This window comes from Mus musculus, chromosome 13 (assembly GCF_000001635.26).
Source record: "Mus musculus strain C57BL/6J chromosome 13, GRCm38.p6 C57BL/6J".
Lineage (NCBI taxonomy): Eukaryota > Metazoa > Chordata > Mammalia > Rodentia > Muridae > Mus > Mus musculus.
Window position 1 is genome coordinate 19,691,736 of NC_000079.6, and position 25,572 is coordinate 19,717,307.

At 40.3% G+C, this 25,572-nt stretch overlaps 1 protein-coding gene across 5 annotated transcripts in view; it reads right to left on the reverse strand.

Moving 5' to 3' along the window:
* Nme8 (NME/NM23 family member 8) overlaps nucleotides 1-6,091 on the reverse strand; it is a 52,749-nt gene extending 46,658 nt beyond the window's left edge. For 2 of the 5 annotated variants that reach the window (NM_001167909.1, NM_181591.3), the window contains exons 1-5: nucleotides 5,887-6,025; nucleotides 5,269-5,311; nucleotides 5,134-5,191; nucleotides 4,852-4,958; nucleotides 2,583-2,654 (exon numbers count right to left, since the gene is read on the reverse strand). In NM_001167909.1, coding sequence (NP_001161381.1) covers nucleotides 2,583-2,654; nucleotides 4,852-4,958; nucleotides 5,134-5,191; nucleotides 5,269-5,301 — 270 coding nt within the window. In that variant the 5' untranslated portion in view covers nucleotides 5,302-5,311; nucleotides 5,887-6,025. Of the gene's footprint in view, nucleotides 1-2,582; nucleotides 2,655-4,851; nucleotides 4,959-5,133; nucleotides 5,192-5,268; nucleotides 5,312-5,886 lie in introns of all 5 variants that reach the window. The other 3 variants (XR_001780821.2, XM_017315615.2, XM_017315616.2) reach the window with 3 other exon arrangements.
* Nucleotides 6,092-25,572: the final 19,481 nt, after the last annotated feature.

Here is a 25,572-nt window from a genome sequence, read left to right on the forward strand (position 1 = left end):
TCTCTGTACAGTCCTGGCTGTCCTGGAACTCACTTTGTAGACCAGGCTGGCCTCAAACTCAGAAATCCACCTGCCTCTGCCTCCCAAGTGCTGGGATTAAAGATGTGTGCCACCACCCACCGCTGGGCTCGGATGCCACATCTTTTTGTCTATCTTTCACCTTGTATGTATGAAACATCAGTTTATGGACATGGACCAGGCCTGATGGCCTGGAATGAGAATCCCGGTATCTAACCCTATTAAATAACAAACAAAACACCCAAAGACCCACAAAAGTACAGAGAGGCATGGCATAGCAACTACAGTTAAGAGTTAACAGTTAAGAGAAGCTGAGAACACTCAAAATCTCTACAAGACCGTGTCCAATCAGGGAGATCAGCGGAGGTATTACTTTATATCAGGAAGCGTTTCATACTTTAAGATATGGAAGATTAATAAGAGAACAAGAAGGGGGAATGAAAAAAAAGAAAATATATTATGCAGAAAGGTAACAGACTGCAAGGGTGCAGGACCTCAAGGAGACAGGGCAAGTGAGGAAATACTCTGGGAAACTGGGTCTGAATCCAAAATTTATGGTCTTGACACTCAGAGAATTCTAAGTGAAGGCTCCCCTCCTTGTTTCACTGGAATGCATACTGTACCAATGATGTTCTTCTTCTTCTTCTTCTTCTTCTTCTTCTTCTTCTTCTTCTTCTTCTTCTTCTTCTTCTTCTTCTTCTTCTTCTTCTTCTTCTTCTTCTCCTTCTTCTTCTTCTTCTTCTTTAAAGATTTATATTAGTGTGTGTGTGTGTGTGTCTGCCTGTCATTTGTCTGTCTGTCTATGTGCATCCATGCACATGTGCACATACATTCAGTCAGCCTGGAGCTGAATTTACAGGTGGTTGTGAAACATTGCAGTGATTGACATGGGCTTAACTGCTGAGCCATGCCTCTAGCCTCCCAATTAAGTTGTGAAGGTTATTTTTCTGCTTTCTGGGAAGGACTGCAGGGAGCAAGAGAAGATTCTATCTGAAATTCAGTTGTAGGTCTAAGTTCTATACCAGCCTGATATGATAATTCTCTTGAGAAGAGCTGCTCCCACTGACACTTGCTGGAATGAAGTTTTGTCGGCTAGAAATGCTGACTAATAAAAAGAGGTTGATATGTAAGTGTTTAAGTAAATGAGTAATCTGGTGGAGGGCAGCTTTGTGGCTAGGGAATATTCTTACATAAGTGGTCATCAATGTGGTATGTTCAGAGAAAGATGTCTGAGGCGTGAACATGGGGCTTAATAGATGGAGGTATGTTGGAAGGAAAGATCTTTGATGGAAAGGAGAATAAAGCATTCACAAGCCAGGGCAGAGTGGAGTGTCTGAAACCCCGATAGGGACAGCAAGACTTTGGAAGTCAGACTTTGCACCACTTGCTGAACTGTGCGGTTATGAGCAGGATTCACACTAAGATGTGAAATGACAGGACTGAGGTGGGAGAAAAGAAAAAGTAATCAGATGTAATGGATTCTGACTAACGAAGGAAGGTGAAGCAATAGACTACGAATGAGAGGAAGGAAGAGAGAGAAAGAGATTGATTTTGCTCAGGAATCTGACAAAAATCTGAAAAACATAACATAACAAAAACAAAAACAAAAAAAAACCCCAACTAAAAAAACAAAATCCTCCACCTTCAGGCTGCAGGCAGGTTTCAAACGAGGCAATTTTTTCCTCTGTATGGCTTCTTATTCTGTTTCTTTAAACTACATGCAGGCTAGGTGGCATCAAACTGCCACTTTCTACAAAGACCATACTTCTTTAAAAGATGAAAATTCTATACATCAAACAGTATAATTCAACATAATGCAAGAATATGATACATTTTTACTCAACTAACTCAGTAATTCATTTCCTGAAATAGTTGAAAGTGTATTATTTAATAGAATTGAGAGCTTATACACAGAGATGTTATTAATAATTATTTCTACAAATAATTATTTCTTCAAAAGACATGTACCCTGTACCGGAAGGTTGACAGAGTGGCATCTGCTTCCATTGAAGTCTCTATTGACTACTACATGGTTGCGTACTTAACTATAGACTGGTTTTAAAAAATACATGTTTTACTATGTTGTTTCCTTACTGTTACAGTTGTGCGCCTGTTATAAAATATATGCAAAATATAGGCAAGTATAAAGAATGAAAAAGATGGCTCCTCCAGCCCAGGTAGAAACCAATGATATCAGCTCCAGGAATAAACTCTCTACACTATTTCTGAACATTTGTGAACATGCAGATGGAAGCAAAAGGTGACTAGGCAGACACCTCTGCACAAACCCATGAATGCTTAGAGGCAATTCTCCCCTGCAGCTCTTCTGAGAACAGCCCTTCGTGCTGTTAAATGCGGTCTTATTTGGCTTTTTTTTTTTTCTAATCAGCTTTGTGTGCAATAGTTTTAACAAGCTCCTGGGAGGTGAAATATTAAATTTATTATTAGACAAATAGAGATAAGGCAAACACTGTGTAATTACTACCACCAGCAAACAACTCCATGATAATTCTCAGTGCTCCTTCATGTGAATCAGATAATGAGATGATAAATGCTATACTTACAAGACTAAAGAGAAACACGGGCTCACATTTATCTCTAAATGGCTGGAGAGTCACAATGTTGTCAGCTTCAGCCTGGAGGATATTGCAAACATTTTATACAATAATAAGAAAGCAATGTCCGCGCCATTCTGTATGCTATGTTCAAACGATATAGAAGCATGCACAAGTTTTCTGGGGACTGCAACATTTCTGGGGTTGCGATAGTTGTATGCAGGTCAAACAGCATGCATTAGCAACTCAAGCCCTGTGCTATTTGGAGCCAGCTGTAACTATCAGTGTTCTCCTTTACAAAAGTGCTCTCCTGGCCCTTGGGCCTGTGAAGGCTGTATTCCCCAGTGTAGGGGAATGCCAGGACCAGGAAGTGGGAGTGGGTGGGTTGGTGAGTGGGGGAGGGTGTGGGGATAGGGGTTTTTGGAGGGGAAACCAGGAAAGAGGATAACATTTGAAATGTAAATAAAGAAAATATCTAATAAAAATATTTAAAATTTAAAAAACCAAAAAAACAAAAGCAAAAGTGTCTCCTTAGTCAAACCCACCTCTGTTGCTACGTTCCTCACTTTCTGGTCTTGCCATCACTCCTCTATTTCAGCCCACGTGGTCTTGATCTAAAGGATGTCTGTTGCTCCCTCCTGACAGGTCACTGTCCATCACAGGACAGAATGTCTCTTTCAATACTGTGCTACAGGCAGTGGGGCTGTCTCACTAGCTTTGTTAGGAAAGCAATGATTTTCCAACTACATGTAACTCCAGCTCCAAGGTTTCTGACACCTCTGTCTTTTTGGGACACTTGCATGTGTGTACACACACACACACACACACACACACACACACAGAGAGAGAGAGAGAGAGAGAGAGAGAGAGAGAGAAACACAGACAGACAGGCATAGACACACAGAGAGACATACACACACCCACACAGACATACATACACTCACAGAAACACACACAGAGATGCACATGTATTCAGACTAACACATGCACATAATTTAAAAATATAAAGAAAGAATTACAGGATGTTTCTGCAGAAGGGGAGGACTAGTCGACAGGTAAGGTCAGGAAGAAAACTGTGCAAGGGTCCTTTAGATGACAGGGAAGGCCTGCACCTAAAAGATCCCATGGGTGGAGGTTTTGTGTCTGACTCATGGACTACGTAGTTTAAAAACCTAGAGTAAAAATGCACATACCAGTTATCTCTTTCTGCTGTTTGCAGCTAGCTCACTCAGGTATGCATCTATCTAGGAGAAATGTATTCTCTATCTGTTCAATATGGATCATGTAAAATAAATCTTAAAAATTATTATTTTATAACTTTTTAATATTTAAAGCATATCTTAATATTAAATGAATAATTATTAATCAATAATTGAACTCTAATAAAAAATTAGATTCACATAGCTAAATTGTCTCAAACAGTAGATTCCACAATAATTTAATTTAGTAGCATCAGTTTTATAATTTTTAAAATTTGTGTGTATAAGAAGCCAAGAAAGGAGAGAGAGAGACTGACAAACCCATAGACCGACAGACAGACCGACAGACAGAGAAAAGGAAAGACTCTTTCTTGGCTTCCTTCAGTTGAGTCCCAGGGACCAAACTTACATCATCATGCCTGCCAGCAAGTGCCTTTGTCCACTGAACTAGCCCAACAGCCCTCAATTTTCAAATTTAAATTAATTAAAATTGAAAATGCATTTCTACAGTGGCTCTGGATAGCTCTCAAGTGTTCTGTTTGTGCATAAAGCCATATTGGACAGAAAGATTCTAACCAAATGTTAACTGGATATAGACTGAACTATAAATTATATCTGGCTATAGATTGAATAATCAGTACAACTGAGTCAAGTGCATTTGACGGTGAGATTTAATCCCTTGTCACTTTTGATAACTAACAGCTAAAAGAGAAATTACTTACTTTGAAACATGTGTGCATAGATAGGTGCCCAGGGTTCTACTCTGTGTCACCCAGGAAACAGTCCCTGATAATCTTAACTCAGGGACACATATTGACCATGCCATGTGACAATGTCAACAGATGTCCATTACTATACTTTTCTGAGGTTTCAGTCATGATGAGTTATCTCAGCATCCTGGGAATTTGATGAAACTCATACTAATTCTCAAACCTAGTAGAACTAAGCAAATAGTTAAGACTATGGAGCCAACATTGTTTAGAGTAGAGACTGGCAGGTTCCTTAAACTAATAAAATACTTGAAGTACAAGGAGATCTTTAAACACAGCAAACACATTGAACAAAACCAAAAACCTTACAACGACGAAGTGAAGAATCTCATCTTCGTTCAGTTCATTTTTTAGTTTTCTGAATAAACTTTGCACGGCTTTGCAAGGTCCACACCAGGCTTGGTAAACATCAATCACTGGGAAATAGTAACATTTGTCAAAAGGCAGAGTCAAAGAATCTGGAGGCTGTCGCATTCCCATCCCAGGTGAAGGACCCAGGGAGGAAGGCAGGAAGGCAGCTTTGAAACAGGGAGTTGAATTCTGCAAGGTATGGAAACAAACCTGAACACTGACAGCAGAGAGCCCCCGTACCTGTTAAGCCTTTGTTCAGCAACATCTCATCCCACAAGTTCTGACTATTGACGACTGACTGCAAAAAGCAAAATATGGTAAGAGGTGGCAAGTGTCATTGCACCAGAAGAAGACCTGCTGGCACGATAGACCCACCTGTAGCTGGACTTCACGCTTTTTGCTTGCCATTTGTCGACTTCTGCATGGAATAGGAAAAGAAATACAAACTGTGGAATTTGAGCAATCTTCTCTTTGTATACCCAAACCACATCTTAAAGTACTGTCCAATTCCCTTTAGAAAATACTGGCCTGCTCAGACTAGCCTCTAGAGAAGAGTCAGCGTCACAGGCAAACTACTGCTGGGCAGGGATTCTTTCAACAAACCAAAGCAATGCCAGAATGTTGCAGGCTTTTTTTTTTTTTTTTTTTTGAAGTCATACTGTGTGTGTGTTAATAATGTGGTGGTTTCCTATGCCTTTAGCAGAACATGTTAATTGGTAAACATACCTTTTAGATATGCTCACTCCAGTATTATTGAGTTTTTAGGAGAAAATCACTACTGTTCTCTGGAGCAGAACACAAATATTCCATGGGTGATAACATCAAGGATGCATAGAAAAAAAATAGCTCCTAAGACTGCATCCCAACAAAGTTGCTATACACCATAATGAAATGGGCCCTTTCTGTTAGACTGGGACCTTTATAGATAATTTAAATGGTCTCCCTTGCTGGGGTCTATGGCCCTTGATAGAATGAATTCCTGAAATTCAGTACCTGGACCGCTGGGTCAGGCCCGGGCTGAAGGTGGCAGGGCTCCTGCTGTGCCTTCTTCCCCAGCAGGTCCAGTCAAAGGGAGGGATGAGGTATGCCTAGCATCACCCCCTGGAAGATGAAGGGCAAGGACGCCAACGTTCAGCCCTCGAGGCCCGGCCGGCCCTTCCCTCCCTGTGGTGGAGGCTCGAGGATCCTGCTCACAGCAGGTAGAACTGGACACCAAGCCCAAGCAAGAGCAGTAGGCGCCTAAAATTCCTCCCCGACTCCTGCTGTATTGCTCTGGAAAGAAAGTTTCTACTTCCTCAAGATCCCTCCCTCTGCTGCCTCCTACCAAGTTGCAGTCTCTAAGACTGTACAGGGTCGCCACCCCTCCCCCATCAACATACCCAAGTCCACCTCAGCATTTCAAGTTCCCAGGGATTCTCTCCCAGAGAGCGGACCTGGAAGTCTCTCTCCTAGGCTTTGGATCCTGTGTGATCAGCCACGCCTTACAATAAACATACAAATCCCTCAAATTGGAGTAGAAACAGTCCTTCCTCCCTGCTGAGATGACGGTCCACCTTTGTTAATCTACTCTGATGCTCTCCGTCTTTCTCCAGTTCCAAGTTTGGCCTTGTATCTCTCTCTCTCTCTCTCTCTCTCTCTCTCTCTCTCTCTCTCTCTCTCTCTCTCTCTCTCTCTCCCTCCCTCTCTCCCTCCCTCCCTCCCTCCCTCCCTCCCTCCCTCCCTCCCTCCCTCCCTCCCTCTCTCTCCTCTCTCTCTCTCTCTCTCTCTCTCTCTCTCTCTCTCTCTCTCTCTCCCTCTCTCTCTCTCTCTCTCTCTCTCTCTCTCTCTCTCTCTCTCTCTCTCTCTCTCTCTCTCTCTGTTGTTTCCTCTTGAGATAAAACCTGAGCATGATGTCAAAGGATAGAAAAAGTGCCATGGAGCGCAGAGCTCAGCCGAGCGCTGTCCACATAAGCATCGAGCCTAGGCTGGATCTTGGTGTAATAAAAATCAGATTATCAATTATTGTGCCAACTGGAGTGAGTCTTCTGACAAAACTTTCACAGACGTTCATGGACCCCTCGTTCCTAAAACACTAAAACGGCCAGAGCTTTGAGAATTTTGTTTGCTATTGCTATTTAACTCATTCAACAAAATCGCAATCTTTCCGTCCTAGTGTATTCTTCCTGAAGTCTGTATATGAATTTTTCACATTGGCATATTTATAAAAACATTTTGTTTCTTGTCTCTTCTAGTTAACTATCACACTTAGAAACATTTAATTGCAGATTCACAGAATGTCCACAAGGTGGCAGTATGCACTTCTGAAGCAGTCCAGGAGGAAATCTCTCAAAATCCCTGACCACATGTTGCCTGAAGTACACTGAAGATCACCGGGCAACCTGGGACAAGATACAGAAGAGCTCTGGGTTCCTTCACTCGGGCTTTGCATTGATTATCCTGTTGCTGATCTCTGTAATAACACGTTACCAGTTGGAGGATGAAAGGCATTCTATCAGTTCACTTACCCAGTGATGCTGAGCCCCAGGGTCCCAGGATTTTTTTAGTTTGCTTGCTTGCTGGAGAGTCTCAGTATGTATCTCACATTAGCCTCTCTGCAGTACAGTCTTTTTGTATCATTTCAACCTTCAAAATATGCAATATACCACACACTCCATGTTTAAATATGTTATTGTATATACTGATTTATTTAGAAATGCTTTCTTCTACTGGATTCAACGGCTCTTACCTCACCAGTCTGCTGGGCACTACATATTATTTAGGCAGGAATCGCCAAACACACTTTTGTGATCACAATTTCTAAAAACTCACCATCAATTAAAGTTGCTAACAGTGACCCGTACTGGGTGTACTTGAAAAGCAACTATGTTCCCTTGTCTCATGACCAGGGAATCAAAGTTTTTTAAGATGGTTTCCAGAACCCTGGGGAGACAGGAGTTACTAACTTAAATAAGTTGAGGATGTATTTCTGAATGGGAAAAGGTTATTCTGAATCTAGGCCATTTTTGCTATTGCTCAGAAGTGCAGAGAACTTCTCATCTTACACTTGTGGAAACGGAGACCCCCAAACTGACAAGAAAATAGCCCAAGTAACAGAAATTTTGTTTGAAAGATTTACTGCTTTTTCTTACACGGGACCAAGTATGTCTTCACTCACATGTCAACTTCTGCCTGGGGAGAGACGCTGCTGAGGAGCGCAGCGCTGGCCTTCCCTCAGAGGCGACGTCACAGCCTTTAGGTTTTCCTTATTGTTAATTTGGTAAAGGATCCAGTGTGTGTGTGTGTGTGTGTTTTAACCTTCCTGTATGGGAGTTTTGCCTGCATATATATCTATACACCAAAAGCACATACCCTCAGAAGCCAGAAGCCCATGAACCTGGAGCTATGCATGATCCTTAGCGACCGTGTAGGTGTTGAAAATCAAACCCAGGCCCTCTGGAAGAGTAGCTGTGCTTTTGACCACTGAGCTGTCTCTGCAGCACATGTCCAATACTTCTTGGTCACACTGGGGTCTAAGAAATTCTAGTTTTGCAGACCACCCGACAGCTGACCAGGTAAGAATGTTTATTTTCTCCATCTGTTCGTATTGTCATGCTCCCTCCACATTTTCTCCTTTTTTTAAAAAATCCCCCTGGGAAGCAGAAGGCAGGAAAGACAAACCTTCAGCACTCTCAGCCACTGAGATGGGGTAATTTGCTTGGAAGGTCAACATTTTTTTTTTACTCAAGTAGACTAGTTCATGTGTAGAGGAAAAATGCATTCCCAAGAGAGCAAATCCAAATTAAAAAAAAAAAAAGTCATTTTGGTGCTCAATATATCCTTCCCCCTTCACACATATAGAATAAAATAAAAATATTATTGTATGTTTCAGAATACCACTTTTCTGCCTATAACAGGAAAGCCAAATAAAAATGATTTGAAGTGTAGTAGTTTCTTTTTCTCAGGATAAAAGAAGTGTGGATGTAGACAGCTTAAGAAAGATGGCCCACACCGAAAGCATCATCAAAATCCAGCTCATGCAGTTTCTCTTCCTTTTTGGGCTCTCCTGGTCTCAGTGGCTTTATCTCTGATTAATTATTAAAACATGCAAATTAAATATGGTGTTGTGGGGCCTGGGGTAGGTATTGGCAACAGTTGATGAGGAAATGGAGGCTCAGCAAAGGCTTTCTGAAGGAAGCCATTGGGTGTTTCAGTGTCTCCTGGGAGCCTGGCATTCACATTCCCCTGAAGAGGACATGAATGTACTGCAGAGAACGAGAATGGTCCATCTCTTCACTGGGAGGCCCCGCTCTGTCAGCTCAGGATGCTGCACAGGGTGTGGGAAGGTGGTCCAGGGTGGGGCCAGGTCATCAGTGTACTCATCTGCAAGCAGGTAGGAGTTCCTGTGAGGGAGCTGGAATAAACTCTAATAGAAATGAAACCAGTGAAGAATTACATAACATTACGGTGATGTCATGACTTCTGCAGTTTAAAAATCTACTCTGGCTAGGAACCAGAGAATGTGTTGAAAGAGATAGGGGAGAGATGAAGACTCTGCAGCCAGGGAAGCCACAATGGCTGGTGTGAGGTAGGTAACCTGGAGAAGTAGAGGAAAACATGAGTGCCAGCAGAGGCTAGGGAGCACTTGATAACAGAGAGTCCTGTTGTATTCCCAAGTTGCTGGGATGCCAGGGTGCCATTCCAAGCCCAGACTGCTGCAATAAAGCAAGCTCCTGGAATTTTGCCTTTGTTCCCTGAAGCATATAAAATTATGTTTATATATTGTAGTTTATTAAACATACAAAAAGATTATTGTTGTGTTAGAAAGCGGCTTGTATCTGGACAGGTCACATCAGGCCATCACAGCTCCACGAGAAGAGTTTTTTTGGGGGGGTGGGCAGGGAAGAGAAGGAGGAAAGAAGGAGGCAAAGAAGGGCGAGGGGTTGGGGTCTCTGCCGTTTATTCCAGTCATGACATAACACGCACACCAACACGCACAAGCGAGGCTCACAGGTGAGGGGCATGCCGGGAATGTGTGGCAGTTGCCATGGCAACAAATGCATGCGGCTTCTTGTCGCTTAGGGATGACATCATTGCTGGATTCGGAGACTGTAAACAGCTTCTGATGCCAATTATGTTTTAAAAAACAACGTGGATCAGTTAATTTGAGATGCCCCCTTGTCAATAAATGGTAATGTTTTCTTGTAATATTAATGCTCTGGGCATAGTAACCAGTCACTTTCTGATTGGATCTAAGTTTCAACCCATGAAATAGAACCTATACATGACACTATTAAAAGAGCCAAATACCTGTGGCTAGATAACTCTAGGGAAAAAGTCATTACTATGATTATGCTAAATAATTAATGTATTAAAATGACTCTTAATGACTGACTGCTATACCCATAAATGACCAGAGCATCTTTCAACCTTTCTCAGAAAAGGTTTTCCTTGCAGTAAATGGCAGTTGACTCAGAGAGCCTCAACTGGTTGATATACAGAGTAAGGGGAATGCTCAGACCTAAATAGGACATTCGTATCCTCTAGGTTCATAGGTCTATGTAGAAGAGGCAGACATTTTGTAAGAACTAGAGGCGGTCAGTACCATCAAAGAAATGGTGCTTTCCATCAATAAGACAGCTGCCATGTGAACTCACAATAATTGTAACAGCATGTACAAGACCTGAACAAGCTTCAGCCAGACAAAATCTTAATTAGCATGGGAATTGGGGAGAGGTGGGCAAGAAATCCCATCAGCAGCTGAGGATCTGGTATTTTGGAGTTTCTGGGTGAGGAGAGTAAATTTTCTTTAATGCTGTGACCCCCTGATAGGCTGACCACACACCACAGCTGGCCACACTCCCGATACTAACTAGGCAACAGAGTTGAGACAGGAGGAGAGGGGCAGGGAGAGGAAAGGGAAGACGAAGAGGAGGAGGAAGAAGAAGAAGAGGAAGAGGAAGAGAGGAGGAGGAAGAGGAGAAAAGTCATTTCCAAGTCAGGTGGAAAGGGATGGGAGGGTAGAAGCGAAGATAGTGGAAACTGTGAAGGAGTTAGATGGTAGAAGTTTTCAGAATACATTGTACAGAATGCTCAAAGAATTAATAAAATTATTGGGGGGAAAGCTGAGCACAAAGGAGTAGGCACAGGTCAACAGAACAGAATAAAGCATCTAGAATTCTTTTAAAACCTAATGATCATTGGGAGCATTGAAACAATCATACAGACGGCCCTTGCAGAATTGCCCAAACCTTCCATTTGGTGGGGGAAGGGCAGGGAGAAATACAGTAAGTTTACTTACGCATGCAAAGATTAAATAAATGCATCACTGGGCCAGGTTGTAAGGTTGTAATCGGATGAAATGAGTTAAATACTGCATCTTTTCTGATTTTCAAGTTCAAAATTCTTGTGGCTTTCTTAAAATTTTAATAATTTCATTTTTGTACAGAGATGTGTTTTTATTTCTTATATCCAGGGTTTACAAAGTATAATATTATTAATTTGATAAACAATGTGATTGATTGCTTATTTTTAAAATATTGGCTTAATCTTTGTGCGACTTATTTCATTGCTAGAAATACTTCTCCACCAGTGAATGTGGTCTTAAAAAGAAAGGAGGAAAGGGTGTCTGCGTTTACTCTGTGACAACACAGAAGACATTTGATTTAGTATCATCAGGAAATTGTCCTGTGTTCTTTCTGTAGTCTAGATTTCAGTTGCTTTCTCTACCCAATTAATCAGGGTGCTTTATAGCTAGGAAATCATGGAGTCCGGGGCTGGAAATCAGAACATTTTCAGAAAATTTTCAAGAGGATTAAAAAACTTTTTTTTAAATATAATGAATTTTAAAATATTCATTTGTTGTGTTTGCTAGCACTCGTGTGCGTGCACAGCAGTGCTGCGGTTCATGAGCTGGGAAGTTGGTCAGAGGACAACCTGAAGGATTTGGGTTTCTCCTGCCACTCTGTGCTACTATTCCAAAGATCAAACTCAAGTCAGACATAGTGACAAATACCTTCACTCACCCAGACATCTCATCAGCCTGAATGTTTAGCGTTGAAAAATAATAATCTAAGTTTGAGATTGTTTTTAAATTGACTCAATCCCTCTTCAGCTGCTGGAGAAGAATAACACACACACACACACACACACACACACACACACACACACACACACACACACACTTATTTTCTAGAGTTTGAGATCTTGCTAGACCAATATTAAGGTGCTAGCAGTGGGTTAGGGACATTGTTGTGGTAACCTCATGTGGTTGATAAAGGAGATCTCTCCTGCAATCACAAGGCCACAGGCCCGCAGGGGAAAGGGCCGAATGAGAAACAACAGGAGTCTATTCACCAACGGTGGAGCCCTCAGAACTAATTACCTTTCAATGCTGCCACACTGGGGGTGGAGTTTCAGTCCAATACATGGAGCTTGAAAGGATATATTGAAACCACAGCATACCTACGGCCTGTTTTCATTATTAGTCATGATGGACTAATACCAAAAATATTCTGCAATACTGAGTCTGTGATTTGTTTAAAGGGGGCAAACAAATTTGTTATCATGACTTGGGTGTGATCATATTTAATTTAGTTAGAATATCGATCACATGGTTTTGCTGGAACCAAGGATGACGAAGGCTTGGGAGCAAGGTGCGCAATTGGGGCAAGTCTGTGTGACAATCTCCTGACAAGAGATACTCAAGAGATGTTGAACTTCTTCAAAGCTTTGCACACATGTAGTGTTGGAGGAGCTTCAGATGAGTATGTTTTCTGTTATCCAGAAATGATAGGACAAAGACCATTACTTACGATAAATATGCAAGAGTGGTGATAATGTCTCAAGTTTCAGATAAGTAAGATTAATGATAGCATCTAAATTTTTATCATATTTATGTGTATGGGTGTTTATCTGCATGCATGTCTGTACACCACATGCAGTCTTAGTGCCCAGCTAGGCCAGAAGGTGTTGAATATCATTAAAATGCAGTGACATATGTTGGTGGGCATCCATGTGGATGTTGGGTATTGTCGTCCTATAGAAGAACAGCCAGGGCTATTAACCTGAACCTTTTCTCCAGCCACCTAACTTTGTTTCTTTAACTTTGGAGGCTGGTTTATGTGCCCAGAGAATTAGAAGGAAGCAGCTTTACAAAACTGAAAACATCCAGGCTGAAGCTGCAGACTTGCAAGCAATTGGCATGGCCTGGGAGGACAGGGAAAGGCACAGTGAAGTGAAATGTGAAATTGGAGGACTGAGGGCACTCAGGCAAGTAACCAGGAACACCAATATCTAGTGACGGATAGAGTCCATGAAAATTATGAAAGAAGACTACAAACATCATCAGAGCCAGCAAGAGGAGCAGAAAGGAATGATGTCACAGTCAAACAAAGACACAGGATAAGGAAGAAAACTTCAGGAATGCTCCAGGCTTAAGTGTAGTCAGGTACAGCAAGCAAGGGGAGACCCATGCAGCCTGAACAAAATGGTTACAGTGTTGATGTGTGCACAGCTGAGTCACACAAGAAAGCTGCCCAGGGAGTGAATGTAAAGGCAGGAAATAGAACCAGAATGGACAGTGCTTTCTAGAGTCTAAAGAGTGATGGAGGGAGGGAGAGAAGAATCCATCACCAAGGAGAGGAGGTGGTAGAGGGGTTGTCTAGATATTAATAAGATGGCATCAATTTGACCATTTGAATGCTGAGTTAGCAGTCATTGAAGGCAAGGTTGCTGAGCTAGGAGACCAGAGAGGAGAGGGCATAGATGGAGGAACAGCCTCAGATGAGAGGAAGAATCTTTCTTCCAGCAAGATGCAAAACAGTAACAAGCAAAACCCAGTCTCTCTACTATCTACCTTATCCATTGTAATTATTTCTACTATATTTGTGCAAAATTTTCTATAAAAGACACCTTGATAGATCCTTGTGGTAGACAAATTCTACCTACAAAAACAAAATCTGTCTATAAAGGCTATATCGTATCCAATCTATAATCCCATTTATTTATTTTTTTTTTCCTCCAATTTTTTTTTCCCATTTTTTATTAGGTATTTAACTCATTTACATTTCCAATGCTATACCAAAAGTCCCCCATATCCACCCACCCCCACTCCCCTGCCCACCCACTCCCCCTTTTTGGCCCTGGTATTCCCCTGTACTGGGGCATATAAAGTTTGCAAGTCCAATGGGCCTCTCTTTCCAGTGATGGCCGACTAGGCCATCTTTTGATATATATGCAGCTAGAGTCAAGAGCTCCGGGGTACTGGTTAGCTCATAATGTTGTTCCACCTATAGGGTTGCAGATCCCTTTAGCTCCTTGGCTACTTTCTCTAGCTCCTCCATTGGGAGCCCTATGATCCATCCATTAGCTGACTGTGAGCATCCACTTCTGTGTTTGCTGGGCCCCGGCATAGTCTCACAAGAGACAGCTACATCTGCGTCCTTTCAATAAAATCTTGCTAGTGTATGCAATGGTGTCAGCGTTTGGATGCTGATTATGGGGTGGATCCCTGGATATGGCAGTCTCTACATGGTCCATCCTTTCATCTCAGCTCCAAACTCCGTCTCTGTAACTCCTTCCATGGGTGTTTTGTTCCCAAATCTAAGGAGGGGCATAGTGTCCACACTTCAGTCTTCATTCTCCTTGAGTTTCATGTGTTTAGCAAATTATATCTTATATCTTGGGTATCCTAGGTTTGGGGCTAATATCCACTTATCAGTGAATACATATTGTGTGAGTTTCTTTGTGAATGTGTTACCTCACTCAGGATGATGCCCTCCAGGTCCATCCATTTGGCTAGGAATTTCATAAATTAAGACAAAAAGACCACCAACAGATTGGGAAAGGATCTTTACCTATCCTAAATCAGATAGGGGACTAATATCCAACATATATAAAGAACTCAAGAAGGTGGACTTCAGAAAATCAAATAACCCCATTAAAAAATGGGGCTCAGAACTGAACAAAGAATTCTCACCTGAGGAATACCGAATGGCAGAGAAGCACTTGAAAAAATGTTCAACATCCTTAATCATCAGGGAAATGCAAATCAAAACAACCCTGAGATTCCACCTCACACCAGTCAGAATGGCTAAGATCAAAAATTCAGGTGACAGCAGATGCTGGCGAGGATGTGGAGAAAGAGGAACACTCCTCCATTGTTGGTGGGAGTGCAGGCTTGTACAACCACTCTGGAAATCAGTCTGGCGGTTCCTCAGAAAACTGGACATAGTACTACCGGAGGATCCAGCAATACCTCTCCTGGGCATATATCCAGAAGATGCCCCAACAGGTAAGAAGGACACATGCTCCACTATGTTCATAGCAGCCTTATTTATAATAGCCAGAAGCTGGAAAGAACCTAGATGCCCCTCAACAGAGGAATGGATACAGAAAATGTGGTACATCTACACAATGGAGTACTACTCAGCTATTAAAAAGAATGAATTAATCCCATTTATTTAAAATTACTTTAAAATGCAAGATAAATTTAAAAAGAATAAGGCATCCACATTATGCTCATATAAATACGAAATAAAAATAATGTTGTAGGTGCAATTGTTAGTCAACATAATTTCAGACACCAATGGATACAGCTCAGTGTGACTGCTAATTCATAATTTCCTCCTCTCACAGTATCCCTATGTGTATATATTTATATAGTCTCTGCTGTATATGTTTTGTATAATTTGCATACACACATGATTTATCAGGTGAATTCACTAATGTTTATGTCATTTGAGTAAAAACACAAATATTACTGTTAGAAAGTAACCTGCCAAGCTTTGCTCCAGTAGAAGTTAAGATGCCTTGTGGGGTGGGAGGTTGCTTTCTTGTTTTCATAGAGAACAATGCTAACCAATCAGTCAACTTCCATGCATTTAAGGTTGCTTTTTGCTAACTTTCTGAGTGTGGACATGTTTCCTATGAGGTCTCCGTGAGGCCACATGGACTGGCAGTGGGTGTCTCTATCAGCTTGGTCAAATTTCCTTACCTCCCATCCTACCAATATTTTTGCTTCAGATTATAATGCTGGTGGCTTCTGTGAAGGTTAACTGCTTGAAATGTACAGTCCTCAGCTTATGGTGAATATTCAGTAATTATTATCAATTTCTGTGCAGAGATATTACTTTAAACTACCTTTCTTAGTTTTTCTGTTTGCAATTATATGTATTTTTAAAACTTGCAAGAGCATCATTTCACAAAGGATTTTATACCAACCAGTAAAAATAGAATAGAGGTAAGGAGTGAGGCAGAGGGAGAGGACTGCGGGATGTTTGTTCAGAGGACGGCTGCTGCAAATGTCCTGTTACATTGAGTCACTGGCCAGTAAAAGAGACAACATTTGACTACAGCATTTGATTTTAGGTCATCTTAACACCATTATGTCATCTGAGACAAATTGCTCTTTCCACAGAATAAAAAAGGTCATGCATACCCGTGACACATTGTTCTGTATTAAATTGTTTTGATTCTCACAAAGATAGCGTAACACAGTCGGATTTGGTCTCTGGACAAATATACTAGAAACAATGATGAAAACTAAGGGTTTTAAGACATTAAATGGGCATAAGTGAAGAAGGGTGATGATCAACAGTAGATAGCTACAAAATTAGATGAGCCTTTCATCCCTTCACTCTTCCCCCTAAAGTCCTCTCCTTGTCCTCCTCCCTGTGCCCTCCTCCCCCTGCACTTCTCCCATTGCACCCCTCCCCCTACACTCCTTCCCCGCACTTCTCCCCGTGCACTCCTCCCTGTACTCCTCCCCCTGAACTCATTCCCTCTGCACTCCTCCCTTTCCACTTCTCCCTTCAGTCCTCCCTACTCCAGTCCCACATTTAGGTAGGTTCCAGCAAGTTGGGGAAAGGAGAATCCAGAAGCGCAGTAGGAACTCCATTCACTGTGCACAGAGAGCTGGAAGTGCTGCATGCTCCCACCAGGCACACTGAAGTACTTAACTTAGTGGGTGTGGGGTGGAGTACTCAAATACCACTGGCTGAGCACTTGACAATTAATCGTCCGAGATGGAACACTGCTGTGAACGTGCTTAACAAACCTTAGACACAACACGGAAAAGGACCAAACTACATCCCAGAAAAAAAGAAAAACACAAAACAGTCAATATCTGACCAGGTAGAAATTCCACGAAATGCAACTGAATTAGAAATGACAGATTTGGGGATGGAGAGAGGGCTCAACAATTAAGAGCAGTTACAGTTCTACCAGAGGACAGGAGTTCAGCTCTGATATCAGGAGGTTCACGAATGTCTGGAACTCTAGCTCCTATGAGATCTGACATTTGCTTCTGGCCTTCATGAGCATCCACAATACCCATATTCCCATATTCCCATATTCCCATATTCACACACACACACACACACACACACACACACACACACACACACACACACACCTTTAAAAAATGACACATGACTGAATCAGAAGGAAAGGACGATCATGAGAACAACAGTTAATTAGGAGAAGCTGACCCAGAAGTGACATCAGCCTGAGACTCGTTGGATAAGATCATTTCTATAATTTGGATCTTAAATGTCTCCCCAACTTATATGAGCCCTTGACCTCCAACCAGTGCCATCAAGAGGTGGAGGAACCTTTAAAAGGTAAGGTCTACCAGAAGGCTGTCAGGTTAATGGCATGTACTGAATGTTGTCAGTCTGCTGAAGATAACACCATCCCTTGAATAGGATAGTGGACTCCAGCCTCTTAGCATCCCCTTCATATTCCTAGCCAAATAGATTGTAAGATGTACATTGGATTTGAGAACATGCAGAACTGGATGTGTGTGTGTCATGACTTCACTTTCTTCATTGAGTTCTTTAGATGAAAACGGCCTGGAATCTGAACTTTACATATAGTAGTTAAGTTACTTATTGGTATTTATTAGGCTTCAGAAGGAAAATAAAGGGGAAGAAAGGAAGGAAAGCAAATTGCTCCTGAGAAAGTCTTTCTAAAAACAAGAAGATGGTAAAGGGAAATCTTTAAGACCATGTAGTAAGATAACAAGACAGGAGACCGAGCCCCTACAACATATCCCATCCCAACTGCAAGAGCCACAAAAAGAGTTCATACAGCATTCTGAGGTAATATTTCTTGTGTTCTTTCATATTCGGTGAGTTACTCACTCATATCTAAATTATCCAGTATTTTGGCATCACTCTTTTGCTGCACAACCAAAGAAATTGTGCAATTAATTTCTGTACTCGGTCTCTGGTAATTCTGTACCTGAATTCTGTACAAAAATTTCCTGAATTTTATAACTTCTCAGATAGCATATGTTTGAAGTTCTAGACTTCATAGAATTGTCATTTTGTGTCAGTTCTTGCTGTATCTCCACCCCCAATTACCCCCCCCCCAATTGCATTTATTTCCCTAAAGTAACAATAGCCTCAGGTTTTGTAACTTTAAAATGTCCAGCTATGGACATAACCTTCATCCCACAAGAATATCCCATGAGAAAACACATATGTAATTGGCCTCAATTTTTAGAATCTAAAATTCAGATGTACTGCCCAGAGACATGTTGATAGCTTAATCTGAAACAGCCCTACTCTCTCTAGCCTTTGACCTAACCTCTGAATCCCCAGATGTCAACAAAGATGGTACTACAGAGGGTCCTATTTATCTTTATAGGTTATTTTTTATTTCATGTATTTATTTATAATAAAATAAGATGTATTTTATTATATTCATGTGTGTATGTCTATATACTATTTATATTCCTTGTCCCTTTGGAGGCCAGACAGTGTCAGGTGGCTTAAAATTGGAGTTACAGGTGGTTGCGAGCCAGAATGTGGATACCTGCAGTCAAATAGAGTCCTCTGGAAGAACAGTGATGACTCATCTCTCTAGCATTATTTACCTGTCTTTTCTTATTACTAAAATTATTTCTTTGAAAAAAATTTTGTAGAAAATTCTGCCTCAAATTTTAACTAAACATAATATCTACAGAGGCCTCTTTCCTTCAAAATGAGCAACTAGATTTTAATATCTGGATTTTGAATGAAATTGTAATTTACAATGTGGTCAATATGCCTTGTCTATCAAATATATTACCTGTGACATTTGCTTTCAGCTGTCCCTCTGAACACTGTGTAAACAAAACGAAACATCTTTGTGTGTGGTAGGAGACAGCATCATTCATGAGGTCATACTTTGGTCATTGCCCCAGGTTCACTTTGTAAAACAGTAAGACTGTTGTGTTTTTTTAAATGCCTCTGCAAAGTCCAGTAATAATAAGGAGGGAATCATGTCAAGGCACAGAACAGAGAAAACTTAAATGTAAAGGTAGGAGCTTGGGGGACGCTAGACTGTCCTAGGTATGGACTAGGAACACAGATGTAAATTACTCCAAATTCCATGTTCCAACTCAGTAACAATCTTGTGGAATTTTGTAGTAATAAGTAATAAATGAAAGTAGACTGTAAGTGTATTGTGGAAACATAAATTGATGGGCTGATGCCAAGTGGGGAAGCTTTAGTTATAGATTCCAAACACTACCTGATGAGACTGTTAGCTTTTTGGTTGGTGATAACTAGGCCTTTTTAAGATTAATACGTTCTATTAGCTTTTATATGTTAGTCTGTTGGTCAATATGCCTAACTACGTCCAACACAGAATTGGGCAAGAAATGGCTATTTAGGGTCTAAAGATAAATTGTAATTAGGCTTTGGGTGTACAACATTCCAACCCCCCACAGTAACCAAATTTCTAATCAGTTAATTGATTATGAGGAAGGTTCAGTTGAAGGTGTAATTACTTTAGTTCACAGAGGCAGGAAAAAACAAGTGAACAACAAACAAAACTAAGGGGAAATGTAGGCATAGATGAACAAAGAAAGAAAAATTAAACCAAGCAGAATTTATTTATTTATTTATTTCCTTTTTTCTTTTTACTTAGCTATTTGCAGCCAACCATCACACTGAGCATAGGGATCCGAATGGGGGAGCTAGTGGAAGGACTGAAAGAGTTGAAGGGGTTTGCAATACTATAGGAGGAACAACAATATCAATCAACCAGACCTCCCCCACCCCCAATAACTCCCACGGACTAAACCACCAACCAAAGAATACACACGAAGAGACCCATGACTCCAGCTGCATATGTAACAGAGGATGGACTAGTAGGTCATCAGTGGGAGGGGAGGCCCTTGGTCCTGTGAAGGCTTGATCCACTTGCACTTAAGTTTTGTACAAGGTGACAAATATAGATCTATTTTTGCTTTCCTACATACCAACTGCCAGTTAGACCAACACCATTTATTGAAGATACTTTCTTTTTTCCATTGTATATTTTTGGAGTCTTTGTCAAAAATCAAATCTCCATAAGTGTGTGGTTTTATTTCTGGGTCTTCAATTTTATTCCATTGATCAACCTGTCTGTCTCTGTACCAATACTATGCAGCTTTTATCACGACTGCTCTGTAGTATAGTTTGAGGTCAGGATGTTGATTCCCTCAGAAGTTCTTTTATTGTTAAGAATTGTTTTCACTATTCTGGGTTTTTTGCCTTTCCAGATGAATTTGAGAATTGCTGTTTTCATGTCTTTGAAGAACTGTGTTGGGATTTTGATGTGGATTGCATTGAATCTATAGATTGCCTTTGGTAGGATGGCCATTTTTACTATGTTAATCCTACCAATCCATGAGCATGGGAGATCTCTCCATTTTCTGAGGTCTTCTTCAATTTCTTTCTTGAGAGACTTTAAGTTCATGTCATACAGATCTTTCACTATTTGGTTACAGTTACTCCAAGATATTTCAAAACATAAAACACTCCTAACCCAAAACATCCAGGTGCCACAGACCCTCTGGGTCCCTGAATCTGTGTAGAACGGGTTCTCTTAAGCAGATGGGCAAAGAGTAGGATGGAGTGACAGAGAGACAAACACACAAGAGTGGTGTTGGATCTGAATGTAATTTTCTAGTCGATCCTCAGACTTTTTATAATACAGAGTAAATTGCAAATCATAACAGAATAAGGCACATTGAATTTTTCCAGGTGTAAAAGGAGTGACTTCAAAAGGAACCAGATAAATGTTTAACACTAGAGATTAGCACAGATGCAAGGGGAGTGACTTCAAAGGGAATTTGTAGGGACCAGATAAATGTTTACATTAGAGATTAGCACCTTCTGCCAGGCAAGAGTTTTACACTTAGTGTTAATAGCACCAGGGTTGTTAACTCTTGACACACCTCAAGAATAATGTAGTGTCACTGACCCCAAAATTCTCTAGGCCTTGTTAAATTATCTATGTCTGGAGACTTTCCATTTATCAGTATAGTATACTAATTTGCTCTTGGCATGGGATGTAGTCTGTAATATGAATTTCTATCTCAGTGAGAATTTTAGACTCTTTCTGCAGACAACTGAATTAATGGCTAGTGCTTTATTGTTTTATGGTAGTGCTTAATTAGTTACTGAATAGGTTAAACTCCTTGCTGCTAACTGGAATCTAAGAACACTGGGAAAAGGCTTTAGCTATGTTAGAATACAATCTTAAAAGGCATTTACAATAAGGTAATACTAAATATTGAGCACGTGGATCCATACACTAGACTAATGCGGGAATGGAAAAATTAATTTTATGGTTTATATAGATTAGGGAGAAAATGCCAGGCCCCCGGGAAGGGAGTTTCCTTGAAACTCTTTGCTTCATGAACCAGCTTCCCAGCTTTCGCTTTGTCAAGCTGACTCCACCAGAGTGCCGTGACATCCAGGAAATCCAGAATACAATGAAAAGATCAAATTTAAGAATAAGAGGAATAGAAGAGAGTGATTTTGTCATCAACAAAATCATAGAAGAAAACTTCCCCAACCTAAAGAAAGAGATGGCCATAAATGTTCAAGAAGCCTAAAGAACACCAAATAGGTTGGATTAGAAAAGAAAAGCCTCTGGTCACATAATAATCAAAACACTAGATGCACAAAATAAAGAAAGAATGCTAAAAACTGTAAGGGGAAAAGAAGAAGTAACATATAAAGGCAAACCTATGAGAATTACACCAGACTTCTCAATATAGACTCTAAAAGACAGAAAAGCCTGGACATAGGTCATGTAGACACTAAGACAACACAAATGCCACCACAGGCTACTATACACCAAAATTCCCAATCATCATAGATGGAGAAACTAAAATATTACAGGACAAAATCAAACCTAAACAATATCTACCTGCCAATTCAGCCCTACAGAGGAATCTAGAATAAAAACTTCAACACAAAGAGGGTACCTACACCAAAGAAAAAAATAAGATATTAATCACATCATAAAAAACCAAAAGAAGAGAATCATATTCACATAATTCCACCTACAACAAACATAACAAAAACTAAAAATGATCTGTCTTTAATATCTTTCAATATCAATGGACTAAATTCCCCCAATAAAAAGATATAAGCAATAAAAAGACTGGATATGCAAGCAGGATCCAGCATTTTGCTGCATACAAGAAACACACCAGAATAAAAAAGACAGATACAACCCAAAGTAAAAGGCTAGAAAAAAGTGTTCTAAGCAAATGGTCCCAAGAAACAAGTGGCAGTTGCCATTCTAATATCCACTAAAATAGACTTTAACCTGCAAGTTATCAAATAAGACGGAGAAGGACACTTCATATCCATCAAAGGAAAAATCCACCAAGAGAAAGAATCAATTTTGAACATCTATGCCCCAAACTCAAGGGCACCCACATTCATTTACTAAAGCTCAAAACACACATCAAATCTCACACAATAATAGTGAAAGACTTCAACACCCCACTTTCACTAATGGACAGGTCATTGAAACAGAAACTAAACAGAGACACCGTGAAACTAAGAGAGGTTATGAACCAAATGGATTGAAGAGATGTATACAGAACATTTAACCCTAAATCAAAAGAATATACCTTCCTCTCAACACCTCATGGTACCTTCTCTAAAACTATATAATTGGTCACAAAACAAACCTCAACTAATGAAAAAAAGTTTGCAATAATTCCATGCATCCTATCAGATCACCACAGACTAAGGCTAGACTTAATAACAAGAAAAATGAAACAAAACAAAAAACCCAAACACCAATGGAAATTGAACAACTCTTTACTCCATTGTAATTTGGCCAGGGAAGAAAGAAAGAAAGAAGTTAAAGACTTCCTGGAATTCAATGAAAATGATGACATGGCATACGCAAACTTATGGGACACAATGAAAGCAGTGGTAAGAGGAAAACCCATATCTCTGAGTGCCTTCATAAAGAAATTGGAGAGACCCTACATGAGCAGATTAACAGCACATCAGAAAGCTCTAGGGGAAAAAGAAGCAAGTACACTTAAGAGGAGAAGGCAGGCAATAGTCAAACTCAGCGCAGAAATAAACCAAACAGAAACAAAGAGATCAAAGAATCAACAACACCAAAGCCTGGTTATTTGAGAAAATCAACAAGAGAGATAAACTGCAGATAGTAAAACTATCTAAAAGGCACAGAGACAGTATCCAAATTAACAAAATCAGAAATGAAAAGGGAGACAACAGAAACTTAGGAAATTCAAAAAAAAATCATCAATCTTACTACAAAAGCCTATTCTCAACAAGACTGGGAAATCTAGATGAAATGGATGATTTCATAGACAGATACCACATACCAAAGTTAAATCAAGAGCAGGTAAACTATCTAAACAGTGCCATATGCCCTAAGGAAATAGAAGACATCATTAAAAACCTTCCAGCCAAAAAAACCCCAGGGCCAGATACGTTTAATATAGAACTCTACTAGATCTTCAAAGAAGAGCTAATACCAATAATCCTCAAATTATTCCATAAAATATAAACAAAAGGAACACTAACCAATTCATTCTTTGAGGCCACAATTATGCTCATACCTAAACCACAAAAAGATCCTACAAAGAAAGAGAACTTCAGACCAATTTCCCTTATGAATGTCAATGCAAAAATACTCAATAAAATTCTTGCAATCTGAAGTCCAAAAGACATCAAAACCAACATTCAGCATGATCAAGTAGGCTCCATCCAAAGGATGCAGGGTTTGTTCAATATATGAAAATCCATTTACGTAATCCACTATATAAGCAAACTCAAAGAAAAAAATCACATGATCATCTCATTAGATGCTGAAAAAACATTTGACAAAATGCAACATCCCTTCATGTTAAAAGTATTGGAAAGATCAGGAATTCAAGGCCCACACCTTAACATAATAAAAACAATATACAGCAAACCAACAGCCAATATCAAATTAAATGGAGAGATACCTGAAGTAATCCCACTAAAATCAGGGACAAGTCAAGGCTGCCCACTCTCTCCTTATCTATTCAATATAGTATTCAAAGTTCTAGCTAGAGCAATAAGACAACAAAAAGAGATCAATTGGATACAAGTTGGCAAAGAAGTCAAGGTATCACTATTTGCAGATGATATGAGAGTATACATGAGCAAACCCCAAAATTCTACTTCTAGGAACTTCTAGAGCTGATAAGCAACTGCAGCAAAGTGGCTGGATATACAATTAACTCAAACAAATCAGTAGCTTTCCTTTATAAAATGATAAATGGAATGAAAAAAATAGAGAAGCAACACCCTTCACAATAGTTCTAAGCCCAATTTTTAAAAGCCCAAAATTCCAAAGTAGAATTGAAAATGTCTCTGATTGCTTATTATGGCTGAAGCAAAAATTTGGAATGCATCTTAACAGACAGACATTCTAGAACAATTTGACTAACAAATAAAGAGCCATAGCCCATATCTAACACATATATTAACTCTAAATAGATCACAGACCAAAACATAAAACACAAAAATAGATCCTCGAAGGTGAGCATGAGAGAGAAGGGATGAATATATGTGAGGGTAAGAGGTAAATGGGGCCACTATCTCCCTCAAGGTTTCTGTCAACTGGAAATGGCTCCAGACAAATTTTTGATGAAACAAATAGGGTTTCTATGGAATAACTATCCCCATGTCTCATGGATGATGTCCTGTAACTGCTCTCCTTCCAGGCTTGTCATTAGCAGCACTGCAGCTGCCTCTCCACTGAGTAGGTCATCATCGGCCCTGATATCCCATCCCCCAGTCCCTTCTGAAACCTTCAGGGGCAACATTTAAATATCTGCTACTTCCAAATTCATCTGGGCTAACTGGCGAAGTCAGATGCTTTCTCTATCACAACCTTCCATCAAGATATTTCCTTAAGCTGAGAACAGTTGTTGTCTTAAGAGGAAAGATACTCATAGAGAATAGTATCACTGCTACAAGCCTTCTAGAATGAAGGGATTCATAGTAAACCATCCTGCATCTTTATCATTTGACTATTACCAAGCAATCCCACTAAATGTATTTCCTCATAGTTTATATTCTCATGCTAGTGATATAGCATTAACAGAACCCCTGGGTTCTGACAGCCTTGCAAGTTGGTCTGGCTATCTATACTCAGTAGATCAATGAGAGAAAAGCATAAAAGGGAAACATATTCAATGAAGCCACATGAGGATGAGAAAATAGAGGTTGGATGACTCCTAGTTTGCTGTCATGGCCATGAAATAGTCTGAGGTTTAAACAGGAACAAGAGGTGTGCACAACTTTGCAGTCCTGTTCACAGTGTGCTCCTGTTCACCACTGACCTAATACTGCCTTGGTTCCAAACTCTCCTGCAGGGTGACCTGACATGTTGTCAGAACTGTGTGAAATC